This window comes from Triturus cristatus, chromosome 2_1, assembly GCF_964204655.1.
Source record: "Triturus cristatus chromosome 2_1, aTriCri1.1, whole genome shotgun sequence".
NCBI lineage: Eukaryota > Metazoa > Chordata > Amphibia > Caudata > Salamandridae > Triturus > Triturus cristatus.
Window position 1 is genome coordinate 292160145 of NC_140581.1, and position 24893 is coordinate 292185037.

Sequence of the window (24893 nt, forward strand, 5' to 3'; positions counted from 1 at the left end):
CCACTTCATGGTCCTGCCGAAGTATCCAAAGATATTGGAATAGTTGCCTCACTCTCTTTATCGTGACACACTTCATCATTGGTGCCTATCTACACCCTGGTAGGATGGTGCCACTAGTGCGGATGAAACCATTCCATGCACATACATGAGGCCGAAGGCTCTCACCTGAGTCAGTACTCTGTCGACTTAGGATACCCTGTTTTTAGGTTGTTCAAGGGTCATGCGTGTCTGGCGCCTGGTGCAATCCTATAGTCACATTTGGGTCAAGGTATGAGCACCGCTGGTGCACCTATGTGTCATCTCTGCTCAGACTGTCACTGTGCAGCGATGACACAGGTGCCCTGGCAGTCAGACATGCATAACCCTTGAACAACCTGAAAACAGGGTATCCTCAACTGACAGAGTACTGACTCAGGTGAGAGCCTTAGGCCTCACGTATATGCATAGAATGCATGTGTAGTTAGGCAGTGATACATACTTTAGCCCTGATAAGGCCCCAGACTCAATTGGGCTCTTGGTGCGAGCCGAAACATGTTGGCATAGATAATTAGGGTTAATTGAGAGGATAAAGCTCAATACCTAAGAAATATTTTTATTTATACCCCGGTACCCTATTTTGGGTATACAGTGAGGTATTTCTAACTTTCCCACTTTATCTGGATCCCTGCTTTAGCCAGTAAAAACATTATCTAAGAACTCCCATTCTTTTAGTTGAAACTGCCCTGGTGGTACCATCCTGCCAGAGTGTGGATAGGCACCAATGATGAAGCATGTCACGATAAACTGAGTGAGGTGTGTATTCCAATATCTTTGGATACCTCGGCAGGACCATGAAGTGGTGCTTTTCTTGGACTCCGCCCATTTCCTTTTATTTCCTTTTGCCCAGTTGCCCGATTGTGAAAAAGTGAATATTTGGGAGAAAGCAAATGGATAGATAGTCTCTCGCCTAAGCCAGCGCATGCGCTGCTCTGGCAAGACTTTTAGTAAGTGAGCATCAAAAAGCTCACCACATGATTTTTGTGTGGCCTAAAGCGTGCGGTTATGCGCACAGGCATCATCTGGCTTTCCTCTCTCGTCATGGCTCATTAGGCGCATCGCTTGCGGGCCCCCTTACAACGAAGACTCCTCCCTCTGTGTCCATGACTATCTGTTTCCCATCAGTTGCTTTAGAAATACAGGAGAGAGTTGAGGTTGAACTTTGCGGCCGCCAGCTCCGGTCAGTATCTGTCTGTTTTTCAGCCTATATTGACCCCTCCCACCCCGGCGTGTACTTCCTCTGCAAGAGCTCAATTGGCGCTCCGAGTCCGCAGCAGAATTGGTATGCCTCTCACACCGCTATGAACCGGCAGCACCAGCGTCCCACCCCCATACAGCTTCAAGGCTCCTCCAACCGCACCCCTGCAGCCTCTTCACTTTCGCGCCCTCTTAGAGCTCCACGGACCCACCCAGGATCAGTGCTGTTTTGAAACCGCTTTATCAGCCTCAGTCATCTCATCATTGACTCCTTCAAGCCTCGGCTATCCCCCGAGCCCCTCTGCTGGCCTCCCCTGCAGCCTCTGTACACCTTTCATCCTTTTGTAGCCTCAGGGCTCACATGAGGCCACCACCTGCCACCCCCAAGCCTCCTGTAGCCCCAGAGCTGCTCTGAGACCCCTGCAGGATCAGAGGCGTCAATTGCGTTATGTGGCCTTTTGGTGCCATTTCGGAAATGCTTCATTCTTTATCCCGTCCCACTTGTGAACTCTTAGTATCCCTTCACATTGCTCCCTGCTGTTCTATGCAGTTATATTTCTTGTTGGAATGCTACTTCTGAATTACTTTTAGAGTGCATTGTGGTGCTGCCCATGATTGTCATACTCTGCACATGCTGCTCTCTATTAATTGTACTAATTATCCAGGTGGGTGATATCTCTGAATCGATTGCGAAGTCGCTCAGTTTCTTACCATTGGTATTAAGAGCTTCCATTTACTGCGATACTAACGTGAATACTGTGGTATTAAGCGCTCTCTACAAGATAGTGCAGGTAACGTGAATAGACCGCATTCGCTGACACTACATGTCTTCTAGGGGCTACCTTAGGTCACGGGTCCGACTGTACGGTTCAGCAATTCTCCGCGTAATAGACAAGATTTTTCTGCAACAATTAACCCCAGAGACTGTGTCTGATTCTGGACTCTTAACTAATAGGTGACAACTCCCATCAAAGAAATAATGGTGTGTCAAAAATTTAATATGCGTTTTTATATGGTGCGAACTTCACCCGAAGGTGTCAGAGAGCTTTAGAATAGAATCAGTTTTACTTAAGGACTTCAGAGTACACGAATAACATAAAACATACAAACAGATAAACCCTAGATTCACACAAGAATGGTAGTAAGTACAAAAGTCTACTACAGATGTTAGTGGTTAAAGTTACATATATACAAGTTACAAATTCACTCAAGGTTACATTTTAAAACAAGCATTTGCAATGCAATAGGTCTCGCAGATACGGGAGTTTCAGCTATTGGCATTGTAAATAATGCCTTTTATTAATGTTTTTTCGAAAAAAAAAAAAAGGCATTATTATTTGCAATGTCAATAGCTCAAACTCGCGTAAATGCGAGACCTATTACATTGCAAATGCTTGTATAAAATTGTAACCAATAATCCGGCTTCACCATAAGAGAGGATTTTTCATTGCAATTCCAAAGACACCAATGTGAACTGGTTATCTTTTCCCAACAGGAAGTTGCAGCTTATTACATGTAAAAAGGTAACTCCAATGTTATCCTATTGGAGAGGCAGGCCTTGCAGTAGTGAAAAATAATGTAAGAGTTTTCCACTAGCAGGACATGTAAAACATAGACGTACATGTCCTACTTTGCAAATGCACTGCACCCCTATATGTATTAGAAAGGACAATTTGGGTCTGGCAAAAGGCTTGTTTTGCCAGGTTGAGATGGCAGTTTAAAACTGCACACACAGGCTGCAATAGCAGACCTGAGACATATTTGAAGGGCTACTAAAGTGGGTGGCACAATAGGTGCTGAAGGCCCTCTAGTAGCATTACATTTATAGGCCATGGTTACATGTGGTATCGCTTTACTAGGGACTTACAAGTAAAATAAATATGCCAATTGGGTGTGAGCCAATTCTACCATGTTTAAAGGACAGAGCACAAGCACCTTAGCACTGGTTAGTCCTAAGGCCAACTAAAATGAAATGAGAAAAAATAGGAGGGGTGAAGGCAAAAGGTTAGGGGGAAGATCACCCTAAGGCTGACAGGTCTAACAATATGCTAGATACCCCTGGGATAAATAGTCAGATGTGGATTACAGAAACTACATAATTCTGAACTAAGAGGCTCATTTAGAGTTTGGCGGGCTGTAGTCTATTCTGCCTGGTCAGCGGAGTGATGTGCTGCGTAGGCCTGGGCGGTAAATTCCGTTCCGCTCGCGGAATTTGCGGAATTCGGGTAATTTCGCGTTCCGCGGAGAACGCGAAATTGCCCAAAATTCTGCTTTCCGCAACTTCGCGAAATTTTTTGCTTGTTCGCGTTCTAAAAATGCGTGTTCGCGAGATATTTCTCCCCGAGCACGCAAACAGCGATAGTGAACAGGAAAAAAGCATCGCGAGCAAGCAATTCCGCGTGTTCGTGGAATTTCTGCGTGTTCGCGGAGATTTTTTACCGTTTCGCGGAGATTTGCGTAACGCGATTACGCAAATTCCGCCCACCCCTACTGCTGCGCTGACCTGGCAGGGCACAGCCCACCATATTTAGAGATCTCTTTAAGCCAGGCAGTAACGCTCTTTCTAGTGGATAAACGTTCTTCCCAAAGATTCATCACCTTTAGATTATCCCTAGGTACCAGTCTGGATTCGAAAGATTTTTCAGCATAGTCCCTTGGCGCTAGTAGAGGCATTATGCAGCTCCACTTTAACCCCTCTCTGCTCCAGAAGAGATGTCTGGACCTGCATATAGGCACTCCCCAAGCCCGCTGACATCAGTTTCTTTCTGGATGCCATTCACAACCTCAGAGCTCAAAAACAAATTGTTCATGCCTGTGTGCAGATTTTTGATTTGGGACCTTTTTAGAGGCAGGGGAGTGGTGAAGAATCGGTGGTTAGATAAAGTATCTACTAGAAAAATGACTACCAATGGTAAATAACTTGTTCTCAAATGGATACTTCTAACCGCAGATTCCTCACCTTTGGAATAGATAAAAAGTAGTACCTCCTCCAGTTGTGAGTCTGTGGAATGACATAGACCAAAAATTCCTTCAGGACTTGAATGGCCAAAATGCTCTTCCCGTTGGATTTAGTTGTCAATGCACAAGTGCTCTGTGAACTTGTGCACTGTTGCCCATGTTGCTGCCTGACAAATATCCAGAACAGGCACTCCATGTGCAACGCATTGGTCCTTGTGGAATGGACCCTGAACCCTTCCAGAAGCTGCTTCTTAGCCGTCACATAGCAGATTTAATGCAGTGGATCATGCACCTGGACAAAGTCTGCTTCTGCACTGCTTTGCCTTTCTTTGCCCTGGAGAACACCACTAAGAGCTGTTCGTCTTTGGTATGATCGATGCAAAAGCTCAGCACTTTTTAGTGTCCAAACAATAGAGCTTTTCCTCCTCCTTCAAGGGGTGAGGAAGGGCAAAGAACGTCAGAAGAGTGATAGACAGCCCGGTGTGAAAGGAAGTCACAACATTTGGCTGCTCTAGTTCTCAGCATCAGTTTGTCCAGACTGCCAGAGCTTGAAGCTCACTCACACAATAAGCTGAGGTGATTGCGATAAGAAAGACCATTTTCAGGGTCAGGAGACATAGGGAACAGCTGTGCAACAGCTCGTAAGGGGCACATATAAGGAAAGTAAGGACGCTATGGCACCATTAAACGATTTTTAGGAGGAGGCATGCGAACCTCACCTATAATAAAAAGCATCACAACAGGTGATTTCAACAAGGACAGTTGGTCCGATTAAGGCAAAAAGGCCAAAAGGGCTGACAGATAACCTTTAACAGTGGCCACTGCAATTCCTTGCTGGACCAAAGAGAGAACAAACAGTAACATGTCTTATAGTTTATCCTGTAATGGGCTACAGGTGCCTCACCAAGCCACAAACATGTCCCAGCATCTGGCATAAAGAGATTTGATAGAAAGATGTCTGTCCACCAGTATGACATCCACTTCTTTGGGGGCAAATCGAATACAGTCAACTGCAACCGCTCAATCTTCATGCATGGAGGTGTAGATTGCACAGGCCGGGGGCATGACCCTGCCCTGCTGCAGTGATGAAAGATCTCCCGAAATGACATGGGCTCATCCACATAAGCTGCGGGTACCACACTCTCCTTGCCCAATTTGGAGCCTCTAGGAGGGCTTGTGTCTGGTTGCTCCTGATCTTCACCAGAACGCAGGGCAGCAGAGGCAGCAGCAGGAGTTTCGTGCTCCACTCTAGGTGGAATGAGTATTTTTAGGAACTAAAGCGCACAAAAGTGTTGACATTGCATGTTCTCAGTGGGAGCGATGAAACTGAGTCAAAGTTTTGATCATTGATGGAAGGTGCCCTGCACCACCTGCAGGTATAGATGCTTTTTATGATCTGCTAGATGTCTCAGGCTGAGTTTGTCCACCCTGGCATTTACATTTCCCACCACTTGCTGTACAATGAGGGAGATGCCCAGATGACCCAGCCGGATCTAGAGGTGCAGGGCCTTCTGCCACACAGCCCAGGGCCCCATCCCACCCTTCACCTTTCATTATCACATGGCAGTGGTGTTGTCGTTGAGCACCTGAACCAGCCTCCCCTTGATGAATGGCAGGAAGATTTTCAATGCCAAGTGGAGGGCTCTTAACTCCAGCAGGATGATGTGAAGACAGGTCTCTTCCAGAGACCACAGTCCTCTTATTTACCCCCTCCCAGATGACCTCCACAACCCAGCAATGACGTGTCTGTCACCACCGTCAGGCTTGGCGGTGAGGTTATTGAAAGTGGTCTGTCTCTAGTCTAACTGTGATCGAGGAGCCACCATTGCAGATCTTGTGCAGTCTACTCCGAAACCTGGATGGAATCTGAGAGGTTCCCTTCATGCTGAGCACACTGAGCCTTCAGATCCCACTGCAGACTCAGCATGTGCCATCTGGCAAGGCTGACTAGTAGGATGCAGCCTCACTGCCACGCTCCATGAGACCGAGGACCGAGACAGACATATTGGAATCATAATCAAAAAATCAAAGGAGGGAGTGAAGAGGAAAAAGGTAGAATCGTCCTCCTCTTGATACTGTTATCCAACATAGGGATTCTACCATGTATTATGTGAATATATATGCACCCATGTGTGTGCTGCTATTTTTATTTTTATTTAAAGTGTTTAGTCATATGTGAAAAATGGTGCAAAAGGATCAGAGCGCCTTCTCTCAATTCGTGGGAAGGGCAATGTTTCAAAAAATTGTAAAATACCCCTCACACACTGAAACCTGATTCAGTGTCAGAATAGTAAAAGTGGGGAGGTGTAGATGGCGTACTATAATGAGTCACCTCCTATCAAGGTCGACATGTTTCAGAAGCCATCCCCTTGGCTTTCTTCCTCAGGACCAAAAAACCGATCCCTGTTACACCTCAATGGGTGATAGAAAAAATGTACATATGCCTGATAGTCACAAACAATGTCCTTTGTTCCCTGTTATGGGAGTAGAAAAATATACCACTTGTATATCTTAAGAACTTTATGTAATCATTATCGCTCCATGAGCTCACACGAGCGGTGTAGGACGCCATCAAATAGACAATGCTGGAAGGAGCGCGAACAGCAAAGGAAGTACCTTCTCGTGGCTCGTCGGAACCCACTTTTACTATTCTCAGCCAGGGAAGACAATAAAGTATTTTCATTACACTAGCCAGAGAATTTTTAACCATCTCACATTTTCTTTTCACGATCCCTCGCACTACACATACTCACCAATCACTGAATAAAGCGCTCCTGCGTCTACGTAAGTCGTAGCACGCCCGTCCCGTAGAGGGGCGGGAAGACCCCAATGATGAAGCATGACACTGAATCAGGTTTCAGTGTGTGAGGGGTATTTTACAATTTTTTGAAACATTGCCCTTCTCACAAATTAAGAGAAGGAGCTCTGATCATTTTGCACCATTTTTCACGTATGACTAAACACTTCAAATAAAAATAGCAGCACACACATGGGTGCATATATATTCACATAATACATGGTAGAATCCTAATATAGGAATCATAGCCTCAATGTACTGGACTCGTTGATCTTAAGGGAAGGCCCAAAAGTGTACCATATCCAGGATGGCACAGATGAAAGGTAGTTTCTGTGAAGAAATGTAAGGAGGTTCACTGTCATCTAGAGGTGCTGTATGACTGACTGTAGTGCCCCCCCGCAACAGCCAGTTGCCGGGATAGGAGAAGACTGCTATGCCTGACTTTTGAAGATGTGCAGCGACAACCACCATCACCTCTGTGAAAACCTGAGGGGCACTGGTGAGAACAAATGTGTGCATTGCAAACCGAAAATGCTTGTGGGCCGTTTTGAACTGCAGGCAGCACCTATGGGCTTACAGGATGAGAATATGGAAATAGGCATCCTGCAGGTCCAACACTACCATGCCGTCTCTTGGATCCAGGGCAGAAAAACATGGGCTAGCATGAGCATCTTAAATTTGCCTCTTCACAGGAAGAAATTTAGAGGTTGAGAGAGATCTAAAATAGAGTGAAGGCCTCCACCCTTTTATGGCACTAAGAAATAATGGAAGTAACACCCAGTTCTAATCTCCGAGGCGGGAAGCATCTCTATGGCCCTGTGAAAAGGACTGTGAGCGGAGTCGTGGGAATTTCTAGATGGCCGCCACGGGTTGCCTCCAGGACGAGGAGAGTGCGACTCCAGTTTCTCTTCTGCACTCCCAAACATGACTGAAGAAGGCGCTGCCCCTAGAGGGCGTAAAAGCGAAGATGGATGAGACCAGGAATATGGACGAAGATGATGGAAAGGCGGAGAGGGCGGGAGACGCAAGAAGCAGAGCGACAAGTGACGGCCCTGGGGACATGGAGCAGAGGTTCCAGAGGAGAAGCAAAGGTGAGAGAGACAGCCTACAAAGGATAACTCTGCGCACACATGGTGACAAAAGGCAGGAGGATGCTGTGGCCTGTACCACTACGGGTCAGGAAACGGGCCATAGCACCAGCCAAGTGTTATTTTATGATGTTACTGAATGAAGGCAATAGCACAGTGTCGTGACACTTGGTGGTGGCAGAAAGGGGCGTGGTGAGGTCCACAGAAATGCTTGTTAGGTTCACTGGGTGAACTGGGAAAGGCACTGGCCTCACCAGAAGGCTTATTTTCACAAAGGCACACCACACTGTTGATTGGTGGAGGGGAAAGTGCAACACAAGTATTGTGATACTCAAGACCTGTTTTGTTTTCTTTTGTTTATTCCTGAGGGTCAGACGTTTACATTAAGCGGACTTCCTTGAAAGGGGAGACACACTGAAAGAAAGTCCCAGGGCAACAGCAGCGAGATAGGAGTGATGTAACTCTGTGACTGTTCCAATTAAATACCTTCTTATTTTCCCTTGTTTATTCTTTTAACCCATAGTCCTGATATCATTCCTGGTGCCTAATAAACAAACAGTAGACAACTTCACTACTTGTGTTGTATTCCGTCCTGTAAGCATGTTACAGGCCCCTTTCTCCAAAATATCCTCAACTTCTTGTAGGATAATGAAATAAATAGTCCTCTGAAAGCTACTCTAATGTGGGTGGAAGAGGCAGCAGAATGGAAAGGAATGGTAGGGTATAGCCTTGTTGGACTATCTGTCGAATGTTATGGCTTCCCACCTGTGGAGAAAATGACTGATCCTGCCTGCTACAAGGAGGTCATGTGCCGTTAAGTGCAAACTAAATTGGCTTGTAGGCGGTTGCCTGAGGTGCTAGGGACTGGGAAGTTCTCTGCCCCTTTTGGCCTGGGTGTTGTCTGCTCGAATCCTTACTCCGACCCCATAACGACTGGGGTGCCTGCTGTTGGGCTGGTGAGCATGGAAACTATCTGAAGTTGAAGTTCCTAGTGCTGCCTAAAAAAGGACAAAATTGCTGTTGATATCGTTGTACAGGTGTGGAAGGACTGAGGAAGTGCATTGTAGCTCTACTCTCTTTAAAGCATTCAAAGGTGGAGTCAGACTCGCCTCAGAGGTGAGACCTGTCAAACGACATATCAATGAGTAATGCCTAAACATCACCCAAAAAGCCTGTGGATCTCATGTATGCATGGCACAGGAGTACCATCCTAGTGCCAACTGCTCTGCCTAAACAGTCAGTCGTGTCAAGCCTTGACCAGATAACATACTTGGCCACGTCCTGGCATCTTGAATGATCTGTGCCAAATTGGTGCAAAATTCATCTGGGACTGCTGGTAATAGCTCAGCAACCGAGTCCCATAATACATGGGAGTGCCTTATCAGCAAACAGCTGCTGTTGACTGATCTGAGGGAGAAGCTACTGGAAGTAAACATCCTCCTCCCAAATGCCTGCAATGTTTAAAGCTTTCTGTCTGCAGCAGGGAGGGTGTAGAATAGCAATAGAGGTTCAGATGAGGATTGTCCGTGTTGTAACACGTCAGTGAGGACATTGGTATTTAATTCAAAGGTCTTAGACTTCAGTTACCTGTCTAATGACCATGGCAAATGAATCCTTCTGTAGAAGGACCAGAGGGAGAAACCAGCCATGTGTCAGGGGACGCATCTAGCCCAATGGCCTCTTGTAGGTCTAACTAAAACTGTCATTAACACGGTAGAGAGAATTTGTCCCCAATATCACAATCATACCATCATCACCAAAAGGTGTTTGGCTTTGGTCAGAGTATAATCCAAACAGTTGTTGGAGCACCAGGACATGGCTCCTAGGCCATATTATAGAGTATGGAGGGCTGAACATGTAGGAACTACGCTAGAATGCAGCTTTGACCGAGGTTGAGATGGATTTGATTCTAAGTCAAACAGGACAATGGCATTGATGTCCTTCTCAAGCATCTGTAGCATTGTGTGGGTGTTGACACAGTAGGAATTGGCATGGATCTTGGTACCAGGTGTAAAGTTGGCTCCGAAGGTGGAGACGAACCCGAAGCAGGTTTAAGAGGCACAGATGGCACAGAGGGATGATGTGCTGGCAGTAAATCGACTGGAGGCCTCCACAGATCCATGGGGGCCAGAGATGCACTAGAGAGAGCACGAAAGGGTGATGAAGATGCAGAGCATGGCTTCCTTAAATGCTTATTCTGTTGCTAAAGGACCCAGGAATTTGAGGTGCATCAGACTCAGCCGCGGAATCAGCTCCTTGGTAGAGTACTGGCAACGAGACCATATGGCAACTTGACGTTCTTTTGACTTCTTAGAGGGAGAGTGGTGAGGCTGGAACGAGTTCTGCTTGGACTTTTTGTGCTTCTTTTTTGATTTGAGCTTACCCGAAGACTTGGACTGTGACCGGTCCCGAGAATGGGAACATATCTGTGTCTTTGACTGGATTGCCTTTGTGTGTATCTGGACACACTCCTCCCATGACTTGGAGTTATGGCCTGACCCCAAACACCAAACACAAAGCCCATGATGATCTGTCACAGACATCTATTTACGACAATTGCTACAAGGCTTAAACCTTGTGGTTTTAGTATGGGAAATATTCCCTTAAAGACTTACTCCGGATCTGCGTAGCACAGAAAGAAAGGAACTGACTTCAGCTTGCTTGGGTGCTGCTTGTATGTGGATCCAACCAAAATGTTTGGGCAGAGAGGAGTTGACACAGAGCAGAATGATGCCACTTTCTTGCACGCAGGGCCTACGCTTAAAACATTTCCTTATCCAGTCTGGCACCAGGGATATTCTAAAAGTGAGGAATCTGAGGTTAGAAGTATTCATTAGAATTTCAGTTACTATGTAATTCTGCCAATACTGACAACCTAAGCTCCTTCCATTATACATGAAAAACTGCAGCAATTAGCCAGCAAAGTGTATTTAATTCTGACCCTGAATAGAGCATTAAAGCAGTTTGTTCTATGAAGGTCATTGTTAGATTTGCCTGTAGCAACTTTGATAGTCAACTCTTCTGTCAGCAATCATGCTTAGTGAGAATGCACACATTGATTTCTACTCAGATGATGGCTGTCTGTAATAACATAACATACCTTCCACTGTCCACAAATGTAAGAAAGGTTTTCTTGTGTTAGTGAAAAATGGCATTCAATTAAATATGTTCCTTGGATTTCTCATTCGAGTTAGTGCTTGCTACTGAGAAATAACATGAAGGCATAGACTTTTCTCCCCAGTTTTAGCATTCTAGGGTCTGGGGTATAACCACTTTCCACAGGAAGTGACTATATAGAGGGTGTAGACACCCTAAAGGTAGGTAGCTCATTGGCTACTACCTGCCACTCCCCGTAAATGCCCCTACATTGAGTATATAGGTGGCATCCCTGAAGCCAAGAACTTAGATTCGACGGATCAACAGAAGGAGGAAGAAGAGTCACTGCCTGGTGACAACTACAGCAGAACGTTGGACTTTGCCGCGAAACCCTGCCGTCCTCAGTCCTCTCTTGACAATAGCAACAGCGTGACTCATCCTGTGGGCTGGAGAACTACCAAAGCCTTGGGTAGCCTGCCAGCACTTCGAAAACCACCAACAGTCTCCCTTGTAGTAGAGGAGCTATTTCCCTGCAGTCCACAGGCACTGACAAGCAGAGTACAGTCGACTGCCTTGCAGCTCCCCGGCCCGAACGATGCCGCAGACAACAAGGAGAAGGTACTCATTCTCTGGAATTCCCACCTAGAGTGAAATCATCAGGACCAACCAGAGCTGTGCAGCACCGATCTCCATGGGGACCAAACACCAACAGTGAGAGTCCAGTCCGGATTCTCACTGCACCAGAACAAAGCAGCCGAGGGATGTCAGCATCACTGAGACCCACTTTGAGAGTGGCCCAGCTGCTATGATTTCTCCCCTGCCAGCTGTTTGTCCCTGACCGCAAGGTGCATCTTTGTGCACACAGCCAAGCTGACTCGGCCCGGGTCCTGATGAACTTGCTGTGCCCCCTTGCTCCAAGACCACTTTCGACCTAAGCCCCTGTTTAGGAGCCCTCAGACTTGTCCGCAAGTCCCCCTGTGCAGCCTGTTTTTTGTGGCCCCACTTCACCGTAGCATGCCAGCTACCAGTCTCACCAGTACCTTGCTCTTGGTAGAACCTAGGCGGTTCCCAAAGAACTGCTGGTAGTACTTAGGACGTTGGCCGACTACAACTCCCAACCCTGAAACTGACTGTACCTACCTTTATGCATTTTTGACTTTTCATCCCATAGGATTGCATTGTGCGTTAAAGTGCACCGGTTTGAACATTTTAATTAGCTGCGAATATTACTATAGAAAACAGTACTTACCTATGAATGAAGTTCTTGGTTCTAAAAACATATATACAAGAAGTGTTATTTTTCTAACTAGGCCTCGGATTTATTCTTTGTGTGTGCCTCATTTATTGCCTCGGCATTTGCCACTGGGCTCTCTGCACAGTGTACTTCGTTCTAGTGCACTATATTAGAACCAGCTTCCTACAACATGGATCTGCAAAACCCAGAATTTTATGAAGGAAAACTGAGGACTATAAGGTTGATGCTACATCTCTGCGGAATGTCTGGTGGAAGATAACAAAAATGGAGTGAGTAATGTCATTTATTGTCTTGAATGTGGAAAACACCCATCTACTGGAGTTGTGATTTTGACCTATCCTGCACACTGAATATCTGATCCATGGGAAGGCTAATGTCCAGTTTGTGTGTTTCATAAAGGTAGACAGTGAATCACATTCTTTGTGCTTCTCCAAGAGGTCATTGGACATGAACTGAGGTGAATGTATCTGACCAGATTATTTTAGATCTGCTTAGTGGATGTTCCTCTAGGAGCACAGCTTCCTTACCCTCAAGTAGTCAAACTGGGATGTAGGCCCTATGCATGTTTTATGTCTAGTTTCCATGGAATGAAACAACCATATATTTTCTCAAGCCTAGGAGCTTTCATCTAAGAGATCAGATGAGGAGAAGCTGGGTCTTCCCAACATAAGTCGCAGGTAGATTGGGACTGCAGAGTAAACAACGTGTTTTTTTTTCTAACCTGCTGAAACTCCTTGGAATAGGCAGTTGTGGCATGTCTTTCAAAGTTCCTCGAAGCACCATAAAAGAATTTTCTCCTGAACTGGAAGAAGCCTTTTAAAGCCTTGTTCTGAGATCCAGTGACTCAGGATGAATTTGCAAAATGTTGATGTTTATTTTATTAGTAGGTATCCTAAAACAATTTACTTATCTTTAAAGAGTCTCCACTCGCACTATCCCTTTGGTACAATGTGTATCCTGTTCTGAGAGAGTCTGTGGTGGAGCAAAGATGCATTGTACAATAATGCAAGCATGGCATATGGACTCCTCTAACATTTGCTGAGCACTAAAACAGTCATAATGAGTTGCTGCACCGCTGATAACTATGCGTCCGGAGAGAGTTTCGACTGGTAATGCAAATATCCCTGCAAGATTTAAAAACAAAATGGTGAACACTCTCATGACCAGTAAAACCTACCCAAATGTTAAGCTCACCTCCTGGTAAACAGGACTGCCATCCCCCTTACCTTCAGGTTTATCAACACAGGGGCATCTACCAGGGAAGATGCCCAGGCTACATAGTCATCAACATCAATTGTGCTGTGGTCAGAAGCCAGTTTTTCATTCAATTTGGTATTAAAACCAATGGTTCCTCCCTTAACCAATGGTATGATTTTTTTAATAACTCCTGAAGTTCTTGGATCTACTGAAAAAAAGAAGTATACCAATTGGTTAGTCATTTTTTTAGCACATTTCCCTGCAAACTGTTAGATGTATGTCCTAGAGGGTGCTAATGGTGTTCGCTTTATATGGGTGATTATTAGGTATGTTCCAGTAGACTGGTGCAAGGAATTGAGCATTGAGACCATGGCAGAGAGGTCCCTATCTTGATGTTAGTTGTCACATTAAGCCTGCTGCACCTAAACAAAAGGACCCCGAGAGGTAAGTTGCTGTGGGAACAGAGAAATTACTAAGGGCTTACTTTGGAGGAAGCTCCGAATACAGTGTAGAATGAACCATGTAAATATCCTATTCCCTAAGGATTTTACAGTTGAGGAAATTCAGCCGGTCAATTCTGTAGTTTCCTTCAGAAATTGGATGATTTTTAGCTCTCATGAAATGTTAAATAAGCCCCCCTAGTTCTCGCAGAGAATTTGCACTGCACAATAGAGGCACAATCCCCTACATGTGCTAATCAGCATTCAAGATTATATTCACTACCCTTATGACAAATAAACCTGATAAATGTGTAGCATAGCATGGAAATGCTGGCAGGGAAAGGATAAAGGAAAATGTGCTGCTATGTTTTCAAGAGAAATCAGACCACCCACTTATATTCATACATATAGCACCAATGTCTTAAACAATATTATCGTTCAAAATGGTTATCCCAATACCTTTACTTTAACTATTGCTTTCAGTGTACTTTTCTTCATTTATTTTGCAAATGGGAGTGGCCATTATATCTTAAGAAATGGGAGGCACAACTGTGTTTCATTTTCAATGGTCAGTGTGATGCCTTCCCGTTCTCTCCAATATCTCCAATCTCCCATTATAAAAAGTTAACTATCTCTATTTAAATTGTATTACTTGATATAAACCCCCAGAATAGTGTGGTACCAGATTATCGAGGACAGAACATCGAGGGACAAAATATCGAAAGGTAAGTGCATAAAGGCAAGTATAGATTTCTTATTCCTTCACCTTGAGACCCTCACGGGTGAGTAGTTGCGCTTTACAAGCCACCTGATTGATTGATTTCTTCCATATCTATTCACCCGGAAGATATAAAGGTACATATATGTGGGGTTAGGTATAGAACAACTAGACTTACATGCCTGCTGAAACCATTTGCAACATTTTGTCCTTGATATTGATCTTCTGGGGTCAATATTCAGGGTGCACCCCTTCTATTTACACTCGCCGCTCTTTTTTCATGCTAATGTGGCAGTGTTTGATGAAGCTCCTTCATGGTTCCTTTAATTTTCAGGTAATCGTGATGCCTGTTCTATTGTACAATAGGGCAATGTCCAATCTATAATTTCATCCTTTTAATTGGTGGTTTCATAGGCCTAGCTTTACTAACACTTTGCGCCACTGTAGAACTGGGATTTGCTTTGGGTCAAGGGGCGTTCCAACAGTGGGGGATGGTTGTTTCCATGGAACCACCAATGGATTTTGACACCAAACCCTACCCACTAAAAAAGATAGACAGGGCTTTGCAGTCGCGGCTCCTGGTGGGAGTGCTGTGGGGTGGTGGGGCGGGGGCGGGGCAGGGTGCGGGGTAGTAAACTCCGGCATACAGCCGACCAGAGTTAAGTACATAAATAAATAAATAAAGCGAATGACATTGCGAGGGCTGCAACGCAAATGGCGTTGCAGCACGCGCAATGTAATTAGTTTTATTTATTTATGTACGGAACTCCGGTCGGCCGTATCCTGGAGTTTACTACCCCCCAACCTGCCCCTTCCCCGCCCGCCTCACCGCAGCACTCCCACTAGGAGCCGCGACTGGGGCTTTGCACCAATAATTTTCTCCTTCAAGAGGCACGTCTAACACAGAATTTTTTTTTCTTCCTTTTTTCAAACCTTTCCAACTTTGCATGTTTGCTGTACTGTACAACACACATACAACTCGGATAAGCTTCATACTATGCCTAGCAATAATAGTTCGTACTTGAAGGGTACACTGGCAGAACACAACCTATGCTAATCACCACGCACACAACCTTGCACTGTGATGCAAGGATGTGTGCATGGCGCAATGCAGCCTAAAGTGCAGCACCACAGGGGGATAGAGAAACAGCAGCATATCTTAGTTAATAGTGTAGTGTCCACTACAAATAGGTCACTGCTATGGTCTCTCCCTCTAACTCAACACTGTACAGAAACTTTGGTTGCTGAGCTGCGTTGTGTAAAAAACATGGGAATTTGGCCCATATTCTGAAATAAGATGAGCACACTTTCACAGCCAATATGACTTAATCACAGACGAATTATTTGTTTGTGGCAGAGTACAAAATTTAGTCATTTGATCGGATTCATTTTGATTTCCCAAGCAGCCACTCTGTCTTAAAGGTGCAGGCAAAGAGATCTACTGCTTCCACTTGATGCAGTGTGCATTGACAACAAAGCATTTGGGATTCAATTGCGATAATTATGCTATAAATGTTTTTATGTATTACGATCAGACACAGACACACACACCACAGATACACAGCACACACACACCACAGAAACACACACACACAAAACATAAATAAAGGTTTGTTCGGAAACGTTTGCTTTAGTGCAAAAATCGGTCAAAATTAATTTATGACATTTTTTCAATGTGTACAGTAAGCACATGTGCAAAGAGGTACTGCTGGTAGCACATGCACAATGACATCTCGGTATGCCATAAAAATCACGTGGAGACATTTGCGTGCAGTAATCCGATCTTAATTCATCACATCTATCTAACATTTGGTTCATTTACTTCCGGGGGAGCATGGTTCCCACCACACTGTAGCGAGCTATCACTTATTTCAATTCCTTCTCTTATCTCTTTCACATCCTGTTGGAATCCTGGAGCAAGCAGTGTCCAGTATCAACACAGAAAGGAAAGCTGCCCACAATTCCAATGGTTTCCTAACACCTGGCAGCCTGATTTATATATGCATTATTGTGAAAGTAACAAAATGGTGTCGCAAATTTGCACCAGTGTCAAATATTATTTCGAAATTTGTATTGCATTTCTGAAAGTACTTTGATAGGTTCTGGAAAATATTAGTTGTGTTGATTTATTTTAACTGCATTCCAGGGTCCTCTACTAATCAATATATTCTATTTCCACCTTAAATCAATGTAAGATAAACACGCCCATCAGGTATGATGATTGAGTACCGTCAATGCAGATATTGTGTAAGTTATTTCAGAAGATTGCATTCCATGCTTCACTCACACTGCGAATGTTAGCACATGTATTTGTAAGTCTTTAATAAATTAAAGCATCTTAAATATACCATAATAATACGATAAATACATTAGGCTCCTTACTTGTTCCTCGCTCCCCTGATTTGGAGCATTTCTTGCCATCTAATTTACCACCTCCAGTTATTCCTTCAGCTGCTGCTTCAACATTCACATTATAACCAAGACAATCGGACACATCTCGAGCAGTTACTTCTGTCAATATGAAACATTTGGAAATTAGTATTTTGTTTTGAAGAACTAGAAATTGGTTCAAACAAATGGAATTCTGTCTGACAAACGAAGTGCTGCCTGACACAATATATGAGTGAGCAAATAAAAGAAGGATAACACCACGGATTGAAGCAGCATCATTGCATATTATGTTTTTTGTTTTGTTTCAGCATTACAATCCTTTGCAGTGTTGCAATGGTCTATTGTGAGCCGGAAATAGCAGTCCTCATGGATCTGTGGATCAGAGATGGCTAGTATACCCAGAGGGGTAACTGTTCATAAAGAAAAAGAGAGTGGCAACCTATTCTGGTTAGCACATAGGTGTTAGAGTTGTCTGTCTCAGTAGAGTTGGGATATTCTAGAGTGAGGGGGAATTCCTCCTTTAGAATATAGACCCCTCACACACCTTTGCGAGTGTCATGCTTCATCATCGGGCGTTGCTCCTCGTGGGGGTGATCAGAGATGGTTGTCATCTTTCCTCAAAGTTCTACATTTATCGTTATGACATAAGGTTACAGTGCCATGCCTTACAATGCGTCACACAGTCCTATCCCGGGACTAGTAAAGTAAAAACGAGAAGAGAAGGTATTCTTATAATAAACATGAGGCTATTTCATTCGACAGAGAGTGCACAGGGTTTGGTAGGGCCCAACCCCACAATTGGAACAACGGCATGAACACTATTAACGTATATCATTTGCTTCTTTTAGTTCGTGGCACATTGAAAATGACCAGTCACCACTGTCATTCCTGCATTAGAAATAAAAACAAATTATGCCGCAGTGACCTTGCCCCCTTTCTCGCCTCTTCCCCAATCACCCCCCTCTTCGTTTGTGTCCTTGTGTGTTCTCTGGAAGACTGGAACGTTTTTTACACCAAACGATTGCCTTTGCCAGTATTTAATGAAATGGAAAACGTACACTTGAGTGTCACCAATAGGACAGTGTGCATGTACTGTGCTATCAGGTTTTTTAAAGAAGAGCCATCCACCTGTAAGCATTGGCAAACTCAACAGGTCTGGCTTAAAAGTGAAAATTAAATTCAGACCAGGCCTATTGGCTTGAGAAAGTAAAGGGGCTGTTGGGCTTCGGCGAGGGTTTAAATTAATGTAAGGAAGAGGGAGGGAGGAAGGGGACTGAGAGAAGGAAGGGGAGGGAGGTGAACAAAGGAATATAGGGGTTGATTACGAGTTTGGCTGATTGGATACTATGTCACAAATGTGACGGATATCCCGTCCGCCTTATTACAAGTTCCAATGGATATGGATTGCTTTACAGCAAAGACTACATATTTTACCCAGAAAAATGAATCAACCAATAATTTATCTAAAGAACTCTTCCTAATAATGACAAAACTTATAATGAATCTTGACACAATTACCACCATTTCCAGACAGTCCATCTGCAACGAGGTTGCCAGATTTTTCTTTAACAAAGTTAAAAAAAATGTTCAACATCCTTGCCCTCAGACAGATTCTATACCTGGGTACCAGACACCCCCGGACCTACCTCAGCTGATTCCAGCTTTGCGGCCTTCACTCCTTCAACCATTGACACAGTGGTCAGACTGGTCAAAGCTGCAGGATCTGGCACCCCTTCAGCGACCCCCACCCACTCAGGATCGCTGCCCTCATATCAGATACCAATGACCCGATTCTAACAAATAACTTCCAGCTCGTATTTGATTCTGGTTCCTTTCCAACTGGGTGGAAGAAAGCCTCAGTTTGTCCTCTCATAAAAAAACTTCTCTTTATCCTGCTGATCCAATTAATTATCAGCCAATATCTTGTCTTTCCTTGCCAGCCAAGATTATCGAAAAAGTAATGAATTCACAAATCACTGACTTCATTCAACTCAACAAACGATTAGATGCTACTCAATTCAGTTTCAGCTGAAACCGTTTTAATCAAGGCCACCGAAGAATTCAGAAGTACCTTAGATGCCGGAGATAAAGCAGCTTTGATTCTATTAGATTTATCAGTGGCATTTGATACCGTTCATCAAAACAAATTGTTATCCTGCCTGATTGATTTCGGTCTCATTGATTGATATCGGTCTCATTGGTACTGCCTGGAAGCTACTCAGCTCGTTTCCATCATCAGGAGAATAATCAGTCCAACTGGACAATTATGTCTCTCTACCGTTCTCTCTTACATTTGGGGTCCCACAGGGGTCCGCACTCAGCCCCATGTTGTTCAATATTTACGTTACCCCTCTGGCTGAGCTAGTTAAATCATACGGCTTTGCCATTACCTCTTAGGCGGACGACACACAAATCGTCGTTGGCAAGGAAGGGCCCAACCGAGGTACCAGAGTTTCTAGATGCAAATTCAGGTAAAAATGAGGTCCTGCTCTTGTGTGCCAATTCTTCATTCTGGACCCAGGCCTGGTGGCCCAAAGAGCTTGACCCCCTCCCCACATCAGTCAGTGAAGTCCGCAATCTGGGTGTCTTGATAAATGATAAACTTTCCCTATCTGATCAAGCCAACGCAGTCTCTTCCAAAGTTTTCTATAATTTAAAAATGATAGAACAGCTTTTTCCTTTCATTCCGTCACATCTACAAAAATCATTATATACCTCTCTGGCAATTTCCAGTCTTGATTATTGCAATGCATTGTACATCAATGCTCATCAACATGTGATTAACAAGCTGCAAACACTACAAAACACTGCAGCTGTCTTCTCCTCAACATTCCAAAACACCAATCAGTGTCCAAACAACTGAGGAAAGCTCATTAGTTGCCAATAAGGCACAGAATTATTTTCATGGCTCTCTGTATTGCTTACAATGCCCACATGACCAAGGGCCCACCTTTCTGAAGAACAGCTTTAACTGGTACATCCCCAACAGGCCTCTCAGATTTTCCAAAGCCATATCTGTGATCGCAGCTTTGTGCTGGGTGCCTCCAATAACTGGCACAAGCTTCCCCTTCACATAAAATCATCCACGCCACTTCTAACTTTCAGAAAAGCTCTTAAAACAGGGCTTTTCGATTCTGTATAGGTATTAATTCTCGGCAGGTTCCCATCTTATGCTTACAGTAGCCAGGGCCAAGACACCTACGGGTATTCAACGCTTAGCAAGTTAATTTCACATAACATAACATATAATGGAATTCTAATACAGTGGACATTTGTGACAGAGTATCCCATTTACCAAACTCGTAATCAGGCCCATAATTATGGAAATAGCGGAGGTGGGGCAAGCAATAAAAGGCATTTTTAAAAGAGGAAGCAAGTGAGGGAAGAATGAGGCAAATGAGGGGGGTAAGGGACAAGAGAGACAGGAAGGAGTAGACTAATCAGGGAGTGCACGGGAAGGGCAAGGGGAATACTCGAGAAGTTTGAAGAGTCTGTAGGAAGTTGGTGTGGAAGACAACCGGGGGATGGCACAGAAGGTTACATGATGGAGATTAAGAGGGGAGAGGGTTGAGAAGGAGGCTACAAAAATTCTGTGAGGTGGGCAGAGAACGAAGCTGCGGAGGTAGAGTAGAAGGGGAGAGGATGCGACAAAGTAGATAAAGGAGAGCACATGGAAGGTTTGGCACAGAGCCTAAGGAGGGAGGCAACAGGGGTATGGATATACAAGATTGCATACCTATATGGCAGTACATTCAGAAGCTGGACACAGGGTAACCCTAAACTGGACTTGCTAAAATATTAAGAGCATCCACTAAGCAGGGTATGACGGATCATCACATGACTGGGCAATCGGGTTGTGGCAGAAGTGAACCAGAGGGTGCAAGGCCCGACATTATACATGTGATCCTTCTGAAAAATAAACATTATGGTCAAGTGAAATTCTGCAATAGATGCCACAATTTGAAATATATGTAACAAGAATCTTACCTTTAGCTTTCAGCACAATTTTATCCAGAACATATACCAGCTCATATTTTCCTCCGAGACTGCCAGAGACAGCATAATGAGTTCCGTAGGTTTCCAAAAATCCAAAATATTCCCCTTTATCATAGATGAGAGGCAGGGCTTTGAGGTGATCAATAAAAGCATCGGCCAGCATAGTATCCCGAGATCTTATCTGAAAGGTTCCCACCTGCAGATTTCCTTTCACTCTCAAAAACTCTTTGTTCTGCAGGAAAGAGAGAAATATGTGTTGGTATTATCTTGTACTTCTGGGTGCCTCAGAAAGCTGACTCTTTTTATGTTGAAGCCTACCAGGCAGTGCAGTTGTCTGAGTGCATAGGCATATTGGGGACATGTTGAAAGCTTCCCTGACAATGCATTTCACCCATTGTTTACCATTGACTCTGTGCCTTGTAACTCACATTTGCTTGCTTTTGATTTGCTGGCCTTATTTGTTTTAGTCTGCCCAGCATGTCTTTGTCTCTCTTGTGAAGCCTAGACTGTTTACCACTTCTCTGGCTGGCTCCTTGTACGAGTGCTCACTTTCTCAGAACTCTAGGCCCTGCATCTGGAAAAGGGTAGATTACCACAAAAGTCAGGGTAGCATCTGAAGGGACTCGGTTGGGATAAAAAGAATCCCAAGTGATATCTAGACCAGTGATATCTAGATCTAGACCAGAAAAATATATCTGACCACGATGGAGCATGAGTAGGATACAAAACGTGGGTCAGTGCTTACCTTCTGACTTAAAATACATTTTGACAAAAATTTGCTTTAGAAGGTTATGTTCAGCAGGGCAAGCAGTCAGTGTCCAAGAAGGAGGAGTTGTTGTCGGATAGCTGCTGAAGGAAATTGGAGTAAATTTTGGACTTAGGGGCATGTTTATTGAAGAGTTATGTCGCCCTTGCACCATTCAACGAGGCGCAAGAGCAGCGCAACTCTTAAGTTAGATTTATCAATTGTGTGGCTTGATAAGTCTAGAGTAACGCAACACAGCACAAATCACTGCATTACGTTACTCTGCCCCAAGGAGGTGTTCCAGAGACGTGAGTGTGGGTGTTTAAGGAAAATACATGAATGAACCATGTAATGTAAAATACGGTGCATTCCTGCCCTTGCCCTAGCATGCAGCGCAGCAAGATGACTTGCAGCGCTGCTTGATTTTTCATAAATAGGCCCACTAGTCTCTTCTTTGGAAGTCCAAAATCTCCAGCGGGATGAGGCTGGAGGCTGTAGCCGACAAGAGTACTGGGAGGCCAGATACTCCTTTGACAAAGGACCACTGAACAGCAAGTGCTGCTGCAGAGAAGAATGTAGCGGGAGCTGCTGCAAAGTCAGGCTGACCTGCATGCATTTTTGGGGGGAATAGACAAGCAGGTTAGTCACAGTCACCTCTCGGTTCTTAGAGCAGTTTCTTGCCAAATATTTCCCAAGTTTTGGACACCTTTAGCACCACCAGCAAGGGTCCAGGACAGGGGGGCACCACATGAGGGGTAAAGGAATCACTCAGGCTTGGTCCAGGTGCGTATTCAAGATGGTTGAAGCCTTTTCTGTACCTGAGACTCTGATCAGGAGGCCAGCCAACTAGCCCCTGGAGTCACGCTGGTAATCCTGGGTTCAGCAGTAGGACAGTACTAAAACAGCAGTGCAGTCCTCCGAGCGTTCAAGGCAGGCTTCAAACAGCACAGCAGTCCTTCCAGATGCAGCAAACTTCTGAAGTACATATCAGGCCAGAGCTGAAGACAGTCCTCTGGGAGTCATTCCACAGGTCACAAAAGTGAACTGAAGAGCTGGTCTGAGGGTCCAATTTTAATATCCTGGTGGTTTTCTTAAGTAAGAGATGTTTCTAGAGTATTTAATTTAAAGTGCTTGTAGTTTCCTGCTTACCCTAACCTGGCTCCAAGCTGGCTGCACGAACAATGCAGGGGAGACAAGTCCTTTGTGTGAAGGCAGAGCACAGCCTATTCAGTTGGAAGTAGAGGTCTGCCCAGCTCTGCCTTTCATCCTGCCAGTGATGGCTCATCCAGGCACTCCTAATCCCTTTATTTTGTGATTGTCTGGGAGAAATAAACAAAGTCCAAGTGCCAACTGCACCTAGTCATGTGACCCAGGAATAGGTTGCAGGCACCAAATATCTAGGGCAAGGAAAATGTGGCATTTTCAAAATTGTAAGGTAAAATCTGACTTCACTATTAAAGTGGGTTTTAAATTACAATTGCTCAGACACCAAACATGAAATGTTCACCTGTTCCCAAACAAGAGTTAGCACTTATTAAATGTAATAAGGCAACCCAATGTTTTCCTATGGCAGAGGCAGGCGTCACAGTAGTGAAAAACAAATTTAGAAGTTTTCCACTATCCTAGCATGTAAAAAGTACATGTCCAACTTTTTGACTAGAATGCTCCCTGATCCCTGGGCTATCTGGGGGTACCTTAAATGTAATAAAAGGGCTTACCTTAGAGGTACCTTAAATGTAATAAAAGGGGAGTTTTAAGGATTGCCAACTCTAATTGCCAGTTTAAAACTGCAATCGGGCTGCGATGGCATAACTGGGACATATTTTAAGAGGCTACTTAAGTGGGCGACATAATACAAGCCCACAAGTAGCATTTAATTTACAGGCCTTGTGTATATGGTAAACCACTTTACCGGGGACTTATAAGTAACTTAAATATGCCAATTAAGAGTAAGCCAATTTTACCATGCTTTAGGGAGTGAGCACAAGCACCGGATCAGTGTTAAAGTGCGCATAGTCCTAAGGCCAGAAAACATAAATTCAGCAAAACATGAGGGGTGAGGGCAAAATGTTTGGGGTATGGTAGATATTAATCAATTAAATTAGATTTGGGTAAAGATCAGTACTGCTGAGAGTGGTCGTGGAGGCTGCCAGAATGGCTGTTTTCATATATTTTGGCAGAGCAGGAGAGAAATGAATTGATGGTGAAGTGGGTCATTGGCAGGGTAAAATATACATTTGACCTTTAATGTATAGCACCATAAGGGTTTTCAGCGAGGTAAAGCAATTTTGTGCATGATTTCTGATAACTATTCTACCAATGGACTGATGATATCAGCAGGGTAAGAGGTATTGAAAGGGCTATACTCAACATAAACTTGCAAATGAGTATTTGTCAATAAAGTGGTGGTTAGTACTTCAAGATTCCAAATTACATTACAGACAACTCAAGCCCTCACTCTTATTATCTAGGAAATGGCACTGCATCCCTCAATGGAAAACACCCCTGTTATTGACAGCTATCAATGTAGAAGTCTGTATATAATGTATGGATCTCATTGAGGGTCATTAGCATTAATGCCATATCAGAAATCTGGTGATTCACTGCTACTAGATCACAGCAGAGGAAAACAAAGGTTGTTTTCCGTTGCTTGATGTCATCAGAGGAAATACTTGATTTACTGGTGTGATACTGCCTTGCTAGATTACCAGAGACTTCATGGTTGGCTTGTGGTCCTACACACCTTCTCCTGCCTTTCTCGGGTCTTCAAAGAGAAGCTGTCAGGAGGCCAGATGTTTTTTTTTTATATTTGGATGGGGAGTGTAAGAATTGGAGATGGTGTTGTGGGTAGGTCACAGGACACCAGATTTATTTTGTATCTGACCTGAGCAAGAGAGAAGGAAAGGCTAGATACAAAGGGTGATGGGAATCTGTGACAGTACCCCATGTGCAGTTTCTGAATATTTGGGAGGAGTGGGA

At 44.3% G+C, this 24893-nt stretch overlaps 1 protein-coding gene across 1 annotated transcript in view; it reads right to left on the reverse strand.

Annotated features, from left to right (window-relative positions):
* The window catches only part of LOC146864114 (complement component C9-like), a 160385-nt gene that overhangs the window by 32955 nt on the left and 102537 nt on the right, over nucleotides 1–24893 (reverse strand). Inside the window, exons 7-9 of the mRNA XM_085631146.1 lie at nucleotides 21161–21401; nucleotides 17165–17293; nucleotides 13654–13832 (exon numbers count right to left, since the gene is read on the reverse strand). Of these exons, the coding sequence (XP_085487272.1) occupies nucleotides 13654–13832; nucleotides 17165–17293; nucleotides 21161–21401 (549 nt within the window). The remainder of the gene's footprint in view (nucleotides 1–13653; nucleotides 13833–17164; nucleotides 17294–21160; nucleotides 21402–24893) is intronic.